The sequence below is a fragment of the Podarcis melisellensis genome, assembly GCF_964234715.1.
Source record: "Podarcis melisellensis genome assembly, chromosome: 10".
Lineage (NCBI taxonomy): Eukaryota > Metazoa > Chordata > Lepidosauria > Squamata > Lacertidae > Podarcis > Podarcis melisellensis.
The window spans coordinates 44,436,630-44,448,977 of record NC_138542.1 but is presented as its reverse complement, the minus strand read 5'-3'; the positions used below and the strand labels follow the sequence as shown (position 1 = coordinate 44,448,977).

The following is a 12,348-nucleotide window of genomic DNA, read 5'->3' as shown; positions in this document are numbered from 1 at the left end:
AAAAGGGCGTGCAGAATGGACGGTGCCTATAACTGAACTTCCCTTCACCTTTGACACTCAAAGCCCTAGACTATTTCAAGACTTCTTCATTGGGGTTGACTTTTTGTAGCTGAAGCTAAGCTTTTAAGGGTGTGATTATTTCAAATATTAAGGATCTTAAGGATGTGGAGCATGAGAAAACTTGATATTGTAGTTTACATGCTTAAATTCTGAATTCCATTTAATAAGTCATTCTTCAAATCTAATCAGGTACCATACCTAGCTTGCATCCAGCCTTTCGGCCAAAGTGGCTTCACCTCAGTCTCCATAAAGGCCTTGAGGTAATCTTCTGCAGATTGGCTTTTATTTGGCTCTAGCTCATAACATCCCAGTTTTATCTTGATAAGGTTACACAGCAATGACCTGTTGAAAGAAATCCGACAGCCTCAAGCACAACTGCTTTACCATTAGCATGTCAAAACTAATCTGTGTACACCTATCCTAGAACCTCACAAACCTCCTCCCCACCAACAGGATTTACTAGACTTGTAGCTCCACTCATCCTGCCTTTTCGGCAAGCTACACTGTGCATTCTATTCTACACTATATAACAGTTTACTTTCTTTTTGTTACAGCTATATCCTTGTTTCCATAACTCACAATTCACACAACCCAGGTTATCAAAGAACTCTGCAGTCAGTTGTTCCAAATGCTACACTATCCACACTTAATATACTTAATATAAATATATTAAGCAAAACTGCTTTTGGATTACCCTTGCCATGGAATCAGATTTAAGAAATGTTGTTAAGCAAACTGAGAGAACACATAAAACACAAAGGCATGGAATATGAGGGAGGAGGGGGAGGGAGGAATGGAAGTGACAACTGGTTTTGGGGTAGAAATTGGTACCAAGACAGATCTGGTCACCCTAACAGATGATCTCCGTAGACAGCTGGATCGAGGCGGGTCAGGACTGCTGATTCTTTTAGATTTGTCAGCAGCCTTCGACATGGTCAGTCATGAACTTTTGGACCACCGCCTTGCCATACAATATAATTAATTTTAATCTCATTAGCCTTCTAAATGTTATACCCTTGTGCATTATACTAGCCACAAATCAGTTTAAATTTGTGACAACTATACTTGTGCATTTATTGGGATGGGGGGAGACTTAGAAACAGAAATTGCTAGTACTCCTTTTTCTGGCAGTCAGGGTGTGCAGTAGGTCAAGTTAGATTGTGATGTGACAATTACGATGCAATGACTAAAAAGGACATTGCAGTGGACAAGCAAGCAACATGATACCATACCTCACTGTCTCATCCCAGCGGAATTTCTTTCTTGGACCTGCAACCCTTTTTCCTGGCTTCTCATCCTCCTCCTCCTCAGAAGCATTCTTGTCTCGCTCATCTTCTGCTTGCATTCTAGAACAAGAGAGCAATTATGTTTCCGGCAACGATATACCTTTGGACTTATTTCTGCAACATTATTTTTCAGAAAAATACTATGCTATTATCGGATATTTGAATGGCCATCTGTACAGTCCCATGTATGGGTCCTCTCCCTGTGCAAAGCAAGCCTAATGAACACCCTAGAGCTCTAGCCATTTAAAAGGAAAATTAATTATATTTGCATGCTTTGGGCGGCAAGGTGAGCACCTTCCCCCTGAGTTGTTTCGCAAACACTGTGAAAATTACCAATTGAAAGGTGTGAGTGTCACATGCAGCAAGCAAAAGTTTTTGTGTGCAACTGTACAATTGATCATATGAAGAGCAATAGTTGCAGACAAGCTATGGTCTTGGGGCAGTCCCAGATAGGGGTGACTGGCTAACTAACACACCCTAGGGATGGATGATGTGTCCTCAAGCAAATAAGACTACAAGATTGCTCAGCCAAAAGCTGTATCTTCCCAGTGCACACACATTCAGAGCATGATGTTTTAAACACAGAAGGCATCAACCATAAAAATGAAGGCGTCAACCATGATAGCAAAAAAAACAAAAATAAAATCCTCTTGACAACACATTGAAGGTGACAATGCTTCTAGTGCAATGGCTCTCAACACCAGCCATAAAGGGTATATTTACTAGCTTGTAGTAGTGGAACCACGGAAATAGTTGGTTTAAAATAGTGGCTAGCAGTCATTTCCTCTCACAAGGAGGCCCTAACTAGGATACAGCATCCTTGTTTAGTGAACTTCAGGGAATGCAGGCAAAAGTGCCTTTCTAAGGTCATGACCAACTGCGGTAAGTATTTTCCGTAGGAGTACTACAGGCATGCAAGAAATGCAGGAAGAAAAACGCATAAGCAACCATAAAGTGAGACAATAAAAGAAACAAAAAAATAGGGAACTCAGTTCTGTCATGGAGAAACTTTCCTTAGCTGCTACAAACTCAATCAGGAGAGCTGAGTGGGAAAGCATTTGTTCTAAATCTGAAAACGTGTAGATCTACAAAATCTCCTTTAAGAGCAGGGGATATATGCACCAACTCCCTTATAACAGCTCTAGAAAGTTCCCAAAGTTTATGCTTTGCACAGGTGAGGAATCCATATGTGGGACTATACAGAGAACATAAGGAGCTTCAGCTTCTAATTATACATACAATTGTGTGACTATCATCCTCCCTGCAACACAATAACACTAGTTTCAAGTTCATTACATTATTGCAAATTCTTCCTACATTATTATTGGGAGTGTAACAGATTCCCAAGGGCACCTGTTGTATTTTAGATGAGATATACAGTAGCTATAGTTTTGCTGTTTGCTTTATATTCTATTATTTTTTTTGTAAACAGTTTGGGTAGTAAGTGATATATAAATATAAGAAATAACATAAATAAGCAAGTACTTACCTTGGCTACTCCATACCAATACATTTTCCCATAGTAAAGAATGTGGCCCAGGAGATTGCTAGTGCTCCCCGTGGCTTTACTGCCATGGCTAGCGATTCTTTTTAAAAAAAGAATTAAAAGTTATTTTGAGAACTGAATATAAAAGAGAATTTCTAGCTGCAGCAACAAAGCTGCAGCAGCACTAGCAACCTCCTAGGCCACCATCTCCAGAACACCTTGCTCTGCAGGAGCCCTGGCCCTTCCTCAGACCACGAAAGAGGAGAGGGAGACCTGGAGGCAGTGACACAACCAGTGCTGCTGCTGCATTAGGAGCAACAAAGCAAATGACAAGGAAGGGAGGAAAAGGAGTAAACACTTAGGTGGTGTAGTATCTTGCACTGGTCCTGTTAGGAGATGGCATAATTCAAAAGAGCAACCACAAAACAGATACAGAAGGCCACAAGTACACCCCTCCAACTAAAGTGCTAGCATTTGCATAACCCTACTTTCCTCCATAAATCCTCCATATAAACCAAGTGAGATATATCTGGGTAATGTACATACTTGGCATTCTTGGCCTGACTGTGTGCATGGCAGTCTTCCTGATATTTGTATAGTTGTTCAGGCATGACACAGCTGACAGCCAATTTCAATTTTTGCAATGGTTCCTTCAGACGGTCATCCTGAGAAAACACAATAATTAGTGATGCAAGCAGTCTTGCCAACTGATTTATGTATTGCTTCTCAGAGACTGCACAGTTCCCCTTCATCCTAAACACCTCAAACATTTTTCAGCTTCTGAAACAACTTGGATGGGGGGGGGGGAGCTACTGGAAGCCTTTAATTCTGCTTTCATCAAGAATGAAGTTAGCCTATCATATTAGCAATAAGAGCTTGCGTTTAATCTTTTAATATGATAAAAATGATAAAGAACCAAAAAATAAGGTTCATGGTTTCTCTCCAAACAAAACAGAAGTAGTAAATCAAGGTTTGTTCTTGGCTTTGAGCTTGTGCTTCATTTGGAGAGAAAACTATAAGCCCAAGTTCACACATCAAATGACAAGACAATGTCTTGCTTCACAGCACAGCCAGGAGTCAGACAGGAGCAGAGTGCTCTTACTAATTAAATCATGATTTAAAATTAACTCTATTTGACATTACATATATACCACATCAGTGGCTTAATTCTACCGAGAACCCAGTCTAGTCCATCTTCTACAGCCCATGCTAAAATATACAACTGCTGCAGGTATGCTTACCTGGACATTGAGGTGCAGTTTCTTCAAACGCTTTATCAGTGTGTCCTTACTGCATGGCACAAAAGCCTCGAGGTGAGAGTATACTCCATTGCGGATGGTAGGACTCAATTCCTGTAACTGCAACTCAATACTGGCAAATAAAACAAAGTCACAATTAATGAGAAAAAATTGACCACTGCTTCTACTCACTGTTCCTTAAACGGGCATTTATGTTATACAGACAGAGAAACTGCAATACTAGAATTGTTTCCCCCTGCATGCATGAATATAACTGTATCATGAGATAGAATTGGCTATACTTATCTTTCAGGCTCTGACAGGGTAGCCAGAACAGAAGTATAGCCCTTAGAATAGGTATAGATGTGGATTACACAAACAGCTGTGTGCTCTGCATTAGATTGCCCTAGCTACAGGAAACAATTAATACCCATTGTTTCATACATAATGTAGTATATCTCCCACCACATTCAATGTCCCTCCCTTCCCTCCGAGATGAAAATTTAGACTAAACTCTTGGGGAGCAGCAATCTCTTCATTAAGCACCATGTGATGAATGCTGCATCATATGTAAAAATATAGAAGAAGAGTTTGGATTTGATATCCTGCTTTATCACTACCCTAAGGAGTCTCAAAGCGGCTAACATTCTACTTTCCCTTCCTCCCCCACAACAAACACTCTGTGAGGCGAGTAGGGCTGAGAGACTTCAAAGAAGTATGACTTGCCCAAGGTCACCCAGCAGCTGCATGTGGAGGAGCGGAGACACGAACCCGGTTCACCAGATTATGAGACTTACTGCTCTTAACCACTACACCACACTGGCTCTCTATAGCTATCAAATAAACATCTTACGTAGATTAATTCAGAAGTATCAGCTGCCACACTATGATTATGTAAGTTTCCAGACTTGTACAATACAAATTCAGAAGAATTTAAATATACAGTAGTTTTCCCTTGTAAATCAAAAGATCGTCAGCAAATGAACAATACTAATTAAATTTCTACTATGGGTAACTTAAAGCTTTTCTGTCCTGGACATTGTCATCTGCTCTGCTCCTGGATCTGATCTGTTGGGCTGGCAGGCAGATAAAAGTGCTTACTCGGAGAGACTGCTCTTAATCAAGGGCAACAAGTGCAAGCCAGCCAGAATCACCACTGACATGGGTAAGGAGCTATAATTCTTCTAGACCAGTGTTTCCCAACCTTGTGCCTCCAGATGTTTTTGGCCTACAACTCCCATCATCCCTGACTAGCAAGACCAGTGGCAAGGGATGATGGGAATTGTAGGCCAAAAACAGCTGGAGGCACAAGGTTGGGAAACACTGTTCTAGACAGCCAGAACCTGCGCAGACAGACTTGTATAACTGTGTTCAAGAACTGCAACTTTAAGAACATGTGCATACTTTCCCCTCTTCCCTCTCATTCATTTTTCCTTGTATGCCTGGTAGTTTTAGACTGCGAACCTGAAAGCAGAGACCATCTTAGTACTGATTTCTGTAAGCCGCTCTTGAGAGCCACTTGGACTAAAGGGTAGGGTATAAACATCTTAAAATAAAAACAATGAATAAATAAAGTCTGTCTACTTCATGGCCTAGAAATTGATCAGGACAACCATTCTGTTGCATAAGCACAACATTTTCCTAAAAACCAAGGGAACACTTACTCAAGCAAGATATTATTCATGTCCTGTGTGAAGAATTTTTTCCTGCCTTCTTTATCAAAGAGGTTGGCAGCCTAGAAACAGCAATAAAAACACAGGTACTTTGAGTACACTTAATGTCAAAAATCTTCAGAGTTTTATGATCATATATATATATATATATATATATATATATATATATATATATGTGAAGGTAAATCACCCCTGGACAGTTAAGTCCAATCAAAGGTGACTATGGGGTGCTATGCTCATCTCGCTTTTCAGGTTGAGGGAGCAGATGTTTGTCCACAGACAGCTTTCCAGGTTATGGGGCCAGCAGGACTAAACCACTTCTGGCACAGCGGAACACTGTGATGGAAGCCACAGCATGCACTGAAACACTGTTTACCTTCCCTCTGCAGTGGTACCTACTTGCACTGGCCTGCTTTCAAACTACTAGATTGGCAGAAGGTGGGACAGAGCAACAGGAGCTCACCCCATCAAGTGGATTTGAACTGCCAACCTTCTGATCAGCAAGCCCAAGAGGCTCAGTGCCTTAGATTTAGACCACAGTGCCACCCGCATCCATCACACCCACACACACAGTTACCCTCTGCTGACTAATCATAAGATGTAACCACCAACGATGTGACAGAGAAGTTGATCCTGCAAAACCTGGCCTTAGCTCCCTTTGCAGCCATTTCTGTTACAACCATATCCTAGATCAGTTAGTAATGAATTATGAAGAGCCTATTTTGATAGTTTTTTTCCAAGGATGTATGCATTATCAAATTATTTTGAATAGTTTTTTTTAGGAGATGGTGTGGATAATGTATTGCTGATGTGTGTGTGCTTGTGTTTATATGTATTGTAGTTTTACATGCTGTGTTGTGCATCAAAAAGTATACAAATCAAGTGACTGACCTGCCATTTACAGTCTCTTGTAAGAAACAACAAATAGCATCAGAGAAGTAATTGCAGCATTTGCAAGTTTACTACAAACTGTTAATGACACATAACTAGAGGGGAATAAGTCTATCACTCACCCAGTGACACTAAGTTGTTTCCAATGGTGTAAGTCAGCTGATGGAAAATTTCCACCATCAGAGCAGAGAGAGAACAACTTCAGGTGATTCCCCCTCATCCCTACAGCCCCCGCTCTAAATCTGCTCCAAAGGGTAATGGAAGCCCACACAAATAGGTGCAAGGGGGAGGGGGAATAGCTGAAAATTGCTTCCTTCCCCATTTCAGTGACAGAAGCCTTACTGTTAGGAACATAGGAAACAAGATTATACCAAGTGAAACCATTACTAGCTCAGTTCTGACAACACTGTCTAGCTCTCCAGGGAAGAGGTCTCGCTGCACTAGCTTGAGATGGGATTGAACCTGGGAGCTTTTGCAAAGCAGAGGTTCTACCATCAAGCTATGACCCTTTCCCATTAGCTCAGCCACACCACCAGATTCAAACCAATGTTTCTAATGTTACTCTTAATACTACAAATATTGCCAGCCTTAATGTTAAGCAATTTGGGTTGTAACAACTCTCTGCAAAATTCAGCACCAAGAAAGCCACACTTACAGTTCTGAGGTCTTCAATGCGCTTCTCTAGGTGTGCTGGAAGACCTTCTGGGAGGGCAGGCACCTGTTTCAGTGTCAAGACCTCAGAGGTATGGGAGGGCTGAGTGACATTTCCATTCTCCTCCGATGGCTCAGATACTGGGCTACCATTGGAAGTGCCATCAAGTAACCTATCCAAGTCAATGTCTCCCAGCATCTCCACGGCAATTTCGGCTTCCTGTAGGAGCTCACGCTCACTTGTGCTGCTAAAAATGGAAAGGACTGGATCTGTGATGATGAGGTTCAAGTCAGATACATCATTTCCACCAGTGGCAGGAGCAGCAGGAACTTTGTTAGGTGTAGAGGTGGTTACTGACACTGTGGGGTTCAAGTTAACTTCTTTCTTCTTAAAGGCTTCCTTCTCCTTCTGAAACTTGCGCAGCATTGCAGCAACTGAAAGAGAGTCCTTGTACAGCTTTTTCTTTTTCTTTTCAGATTTGTGTGAATTTAAGGCCATTACCCTGAAAAACAAAACCACACACACACACACACACACACACACACACACACACAGAGTATATAAGCAGTTGGGAAGAATTAAGTTCACTCAACTTAATTCCCGTTTAGTAAATAATCTGGAGTCTAGTTTTAGTTAACATCTCTGTATTCTGCAATGTATGAGTAACATAACATACACTGAACTAGTAAATTTTCTAACATGAGCAGTTTAGAGTTTTGTGATCTCATATTAGTTGTGACTAATGTGCTCCGGAGGGAAAAATACTGAAGAACTCTTGAATGTGGAAAGTTGAAATTTAATTATGCAATTTTTCCTTTGGTATCTTATGATCTATTGAAATTTAGCAGTATCATATTTATATGAACTTTGGGAAAGCACTCTTTTAGAAGCGGGGTGTAAGGGGTGTTAGGGGATGGGTAGTACCTCTGGTGGCAAACACATTGTGCTCCTTCTGGGGCAGTTTGTCCACCTTTGATCCCTACCCTGCACTCAGCTCTCACCTATGGCTCCCAGAAGCTATCAGCACGCAACAGTGGTCGCACCCTGAGAACAGCTTAAGTGGCTGAGTAAACTAGGTGAGGGTAGCCAATGGGTCTCAAACACTCAGTGAGTTAGGGACTTCCTTGCATGTGAAGACAGGCTCTGGAAGATTGAGTGGATGAGGCCAAAAGAGGGTCCAACAGTCAAGAAGGTGATTTCTGCACACGGTGCAGATGGAAGTAAGGGGCAGATGGGGCTCGTCAACATTGGAAGGAAGTAGAGTTAGAAACTGAGATAGAAAAGCTAGGAGCTAAATGGCACCTTAAACCTAGGTTATGGGCACAACTACTGAACGTCCAGGCAAGCTTTTTTATGACAAGAATACAAAGCTGAAAATGAATGAACTGCAGCTAAAATATTATGTTCATTTTTCACATGGTCTAGTCCTTCCCCTGCCCACCCCCCTAATATTCTTAAGAGGGTCTCTCCTCCAGTCTTCAGATAGAAGCTGAAAGTGGGGAAGCAGAAAAAGCTCCACATTTCCTTCCACTCCACAGTTTTAATCTGAAATCTTAGGTGCAGTACTGTGCCCAGAGCTCATAAACTGATGACACTAATAAAATTCCCTATCCCAAAATGCACCTAGAACAATGGGAATTTCGAACACTGGAAGGAAGCCCATCTAGGAGAAGCAAAACTCTAGTCTTAAACCACATTGCCTTATGGGATATCTTCAGCAGAAGAAAATGCTAAGGAATAAACCCTACACAAAGCTAGAGTGGAGTCCCTAAGATGGTGGGAAGGCGCCTTGTATGCCTTCTGGCAATTCCTGCAGCCAGGCTGCTGCCAAATGTATTGCTCTGACTTCATTTGGACCACATCAACACAGCCAAGAGGGGAGTCTTGTCATCTAGGCAGCCCAGGACCTCTGTACACACTGCCCAGGCTTGCACCCTGGGAAGGTCACTTCAGTGTTGCTAATGCAGTGGTTAGACTTCACCCCTGGAGGTGCACTCCACTGTCCCTCGACAGACAGATGCCAAAAAGAAGCTCTAGCCATTCTACTGCTAGGTTTGTGCAGGAAACCAAAGGGGGGTGGAACACCACAAAATCCCACCCTTTGTCCTATTCATGACTATGTCACAACTTGATATTAATTTATTTAAATAAACAGCAGCTTACAATAAAAACTAAGGAGTAATTTAACATTTGCTCTTGGTGCCTCCTCAAGAGGGTGACAACAAGAGAACAGGCCTTCTCTGCAGTGGCTCCCCATCTGTGGAATGCTCTCCCTAGGGAAGTTTGCCTGGCGCCTTCATTATACACCTTTAGGTGCCAGGCAAAATTGTTCCTTTTTAACCAGGCTTTGGGTTGATTTGATTGACATCCTATGCCCTTTTAAAATGTGTGTGTTGGGTTGCTGCTGTTTTTATTTTGATTATGTATTTTGTGGTTTTATATTCTGATTTTATTCCGTGAGCTGCCCTGAGACCTGCAGGTACAGGGGGGCATATACTGTAAATTCAATAAATAATAAAAAATAAATTCACTAAACCAGGATACACTCTCATAGAAATTAGTGTAATATGCACCCCAACTGCCGAGAAACTTTCATCTTCCGAGGTTTTTTCTCCTTCTCTGCCTCATCCTCTTTCCGTTTGCGCTTCTTCATGCCATGGTCCTCGCCATCTTTCAGTTTAACTACCTAAACGCGGGGGGGGGGGGGGAGAGCAGCACACCATTACTTCAATCATGAAATAGCATTCTATTATGGAATTAAGATTGTAAGTGTTTCATTATGGGATCAGAACAAGATCCATGTAATCTTTCCAACAGTCAAATGCTTCTGGAACCTTACAAGCATGGTAAGATGACAGCTACCTCCAATTTGTCCGTCCATCATTATTCTTCACTTTACAGTGGTGCCTCGCAAGACAAAAAGAATCCGTTCCGCAATTCTCTTCGTCTAGCGGTTTTTCGTCTAGCGAAGCAAGCCCATTGACAGCTTAGCGGATTAGCGCTACAGCGGTCTAGCGGCTTCTAGCGATCAGCTGTTAAGCGGCTTATCAGCGGATCAGCTGTTAAGCGGCTTAGGAAAAGGGGGGGAGCGGAAAAAACCGCGGGGACTCGCAAGATTTTTTTGTCTTGCGAAGCAACCCCATAGGGAAATTCGTTTTGCGAAGTGCCTCCAAAACGGAAAACCCTTTCGCCTGGCGGGTTTTCCGTCTTGCGAGGCGTTCGTCTTGAGGGGCACCACTGTACAAGCAATCACTTGTCATAATACCACACCCATGATCAGCATTTCTGGAGGGGGCTAGGATTAGACAGAACGTTCTTCCACTAGCAAATAAGTATGTGATGCTGCTGCCAGAGGCCCCAGAAGCACCCGCAAAAGCTTGTGCAGCAGAGGAACTATCACCTACAGTGTTGCTGCCAGCAGTAGCCAGCCGAAGACCCTGAAACAGGGTGTTAATGGGGCAGAGTGGGTTGTCTATGGATCTGTTGCATTTTAAACAGGTCCATTTCTCAGAGAGAAATCCTCTCTGGGCCTCTGTACTGCATGAACCTGCAACCCCTCACAACTGCCTGCCTTAGTTGTCCTGAGCTGACAAGACTGCAGATACAGTGAAGAATCCACCACTTCATGCTTCCCTGACCCCTCCTAGGATTGCAAAGCTCCAGGGTAATCCTATATATGTCTACACAAAAGTAATACAGAGTTTTCGTGGGACTCTGTGTATATAGGACTGCAGTCAAAGTTACGCATGGGTGGGTTACAGAGATTGCATTACAGCAGCACTGCAGCACCTGCACCAACTCACTATTCTTTTCTAGGCACAATTCAAGGTGCTGATTTTGATCTTTTCATAACCATTAAAATCAAATGGGGAGAGGCTACAATTCAGCTTTGCTTGCAGAAGATCTCAGGCTCAATCCCTAGCATTTCTGGATGGTAGGACTTCAGGAAGCAACTGTGAAACACTCTTCTTACTAAGAGTAGACAGTTTTGAGCTAGATGGATTAATGATCTGACTCAGTAAATTCAGCTTCACACATTTATTAAGCATCTTCTTAGAATCTTCAAAAGCAAGGGGACATAGAGACAGCCAGCTAAATGAACATAAATATTGTGGTATTTGTATTAAATAGTACGTTTACTTTAATGTGAAAACTGAAATACTTCAACGTTATAAGCAAGGTGCTTTAGAATCTTCACACAAAACCTGTGACATCTCTAAATTTTTCTTGGAATAAATTATTTACTCACTTTAGATGGTCTATTTTTTTTGCTTTCTGTTAAGTCTTCCTCTTCAGAATCAGATGCTTGCCGGAACTGCAGAGTCCCAGTGTTTATGTAAAACCCTCCATATTTAGTAGTTAAGGATGCAGGTACCAATTCATCATACTGGGAAGGAAATGGAAGGTTTAGGTCAAGAAGATCATTACCATTTTGTTAATATGGAAATAATGCATTTGCTATATCGCCATACAATAAACAGGATATTAAACTAACCAAATACAGTAATAACACCATACTAGTGTGGAGAAAATAACTGCCAGGACTGTACAACTCACAAAGCATATTAAAAACAGAATAATATTTGGATGAAGGCAATGCTGAGATACTGCAGTGCTGACAACATTATATCCACATACAAAAATATAATAATCTCAAACCATTACATACATTGGCTGTAACATAGCAGAGCCATGACAAAATGTAAAGCTATTAGGGTAAATGTGAAAATTCATATTAATCTATTATCAATGTTTTATAAAGCCAGCTGGAAAACAGAAAATCTCAAGATCCCTCATCAAGTGCCTCTAGCTAATATCAAATGTCATCCTAATTTCTATCATTTACCAGGGCACATTGGCAAGCGTCCAACAACATTAGTGGCACAATTGTTTCTGGCACATATTGTAAATCTTAAAAATTAACCACCTCACTATAATTTCATGATTAACAGGTAAATGTTGACATTTAACAAGATTTAGCTCACATCATATTCTAGAAACATCACACTAAGTTTGCAATCCTAAACACACTTCCTAGGCAACAAGCCCCACTGAACACAAT

General features: G+C 41.6%; 1 protein-coding gene across 2 annotated transcripts in view; it reads right to left on the bottom strand.

Annotated features, from left to right (window-relative positions):
* The window catches only part of UBN2 (ubinuclein 2), a 41,886-nt gene that overhangs the window by 17,176 nt on the left and 12,362 nt on the right, over nt 1-12,348 (bottom strand). For both annotated transcript variants that reach the window (XR_014172492.1, XM_081928549.1), the window contains exons 4-11: nt 11,536-11,673; nt 9,860-9,972; nt 7,290-7,788; nt 5,735-5,805; nt 4,074-4,203; nt 3,379-3,497; nt 1,293-1,406; nt 259-402 (exon numbers count right to left, since the gene is read on the bottom strand). Coding sequence is in view for 1 of the 2 variants with exons in the window: in XM_081928549.1 (XP_081784675.1) it covers nt 259-402; nt 1,293-1,406; nt 3,379-3,497; nt 4,074-4,203; nt 5,735-5,805; nt 7,290-7,788; nt 9,860-9,972; nt 11,536-11,673 (1,328 nt within the window). In the remaining variant the exon portion in view is untranslated. The remainder of the gene's footprint in view (nt 1-258; nt 403-1,292; nt 1,407-3,378; nt 3,498-4,073; nt 4,204-5,734; nt 5,806-7,289; nt 7,789-9,859; nt 9,973-11,535; nt 11,674-12,348) is intronic.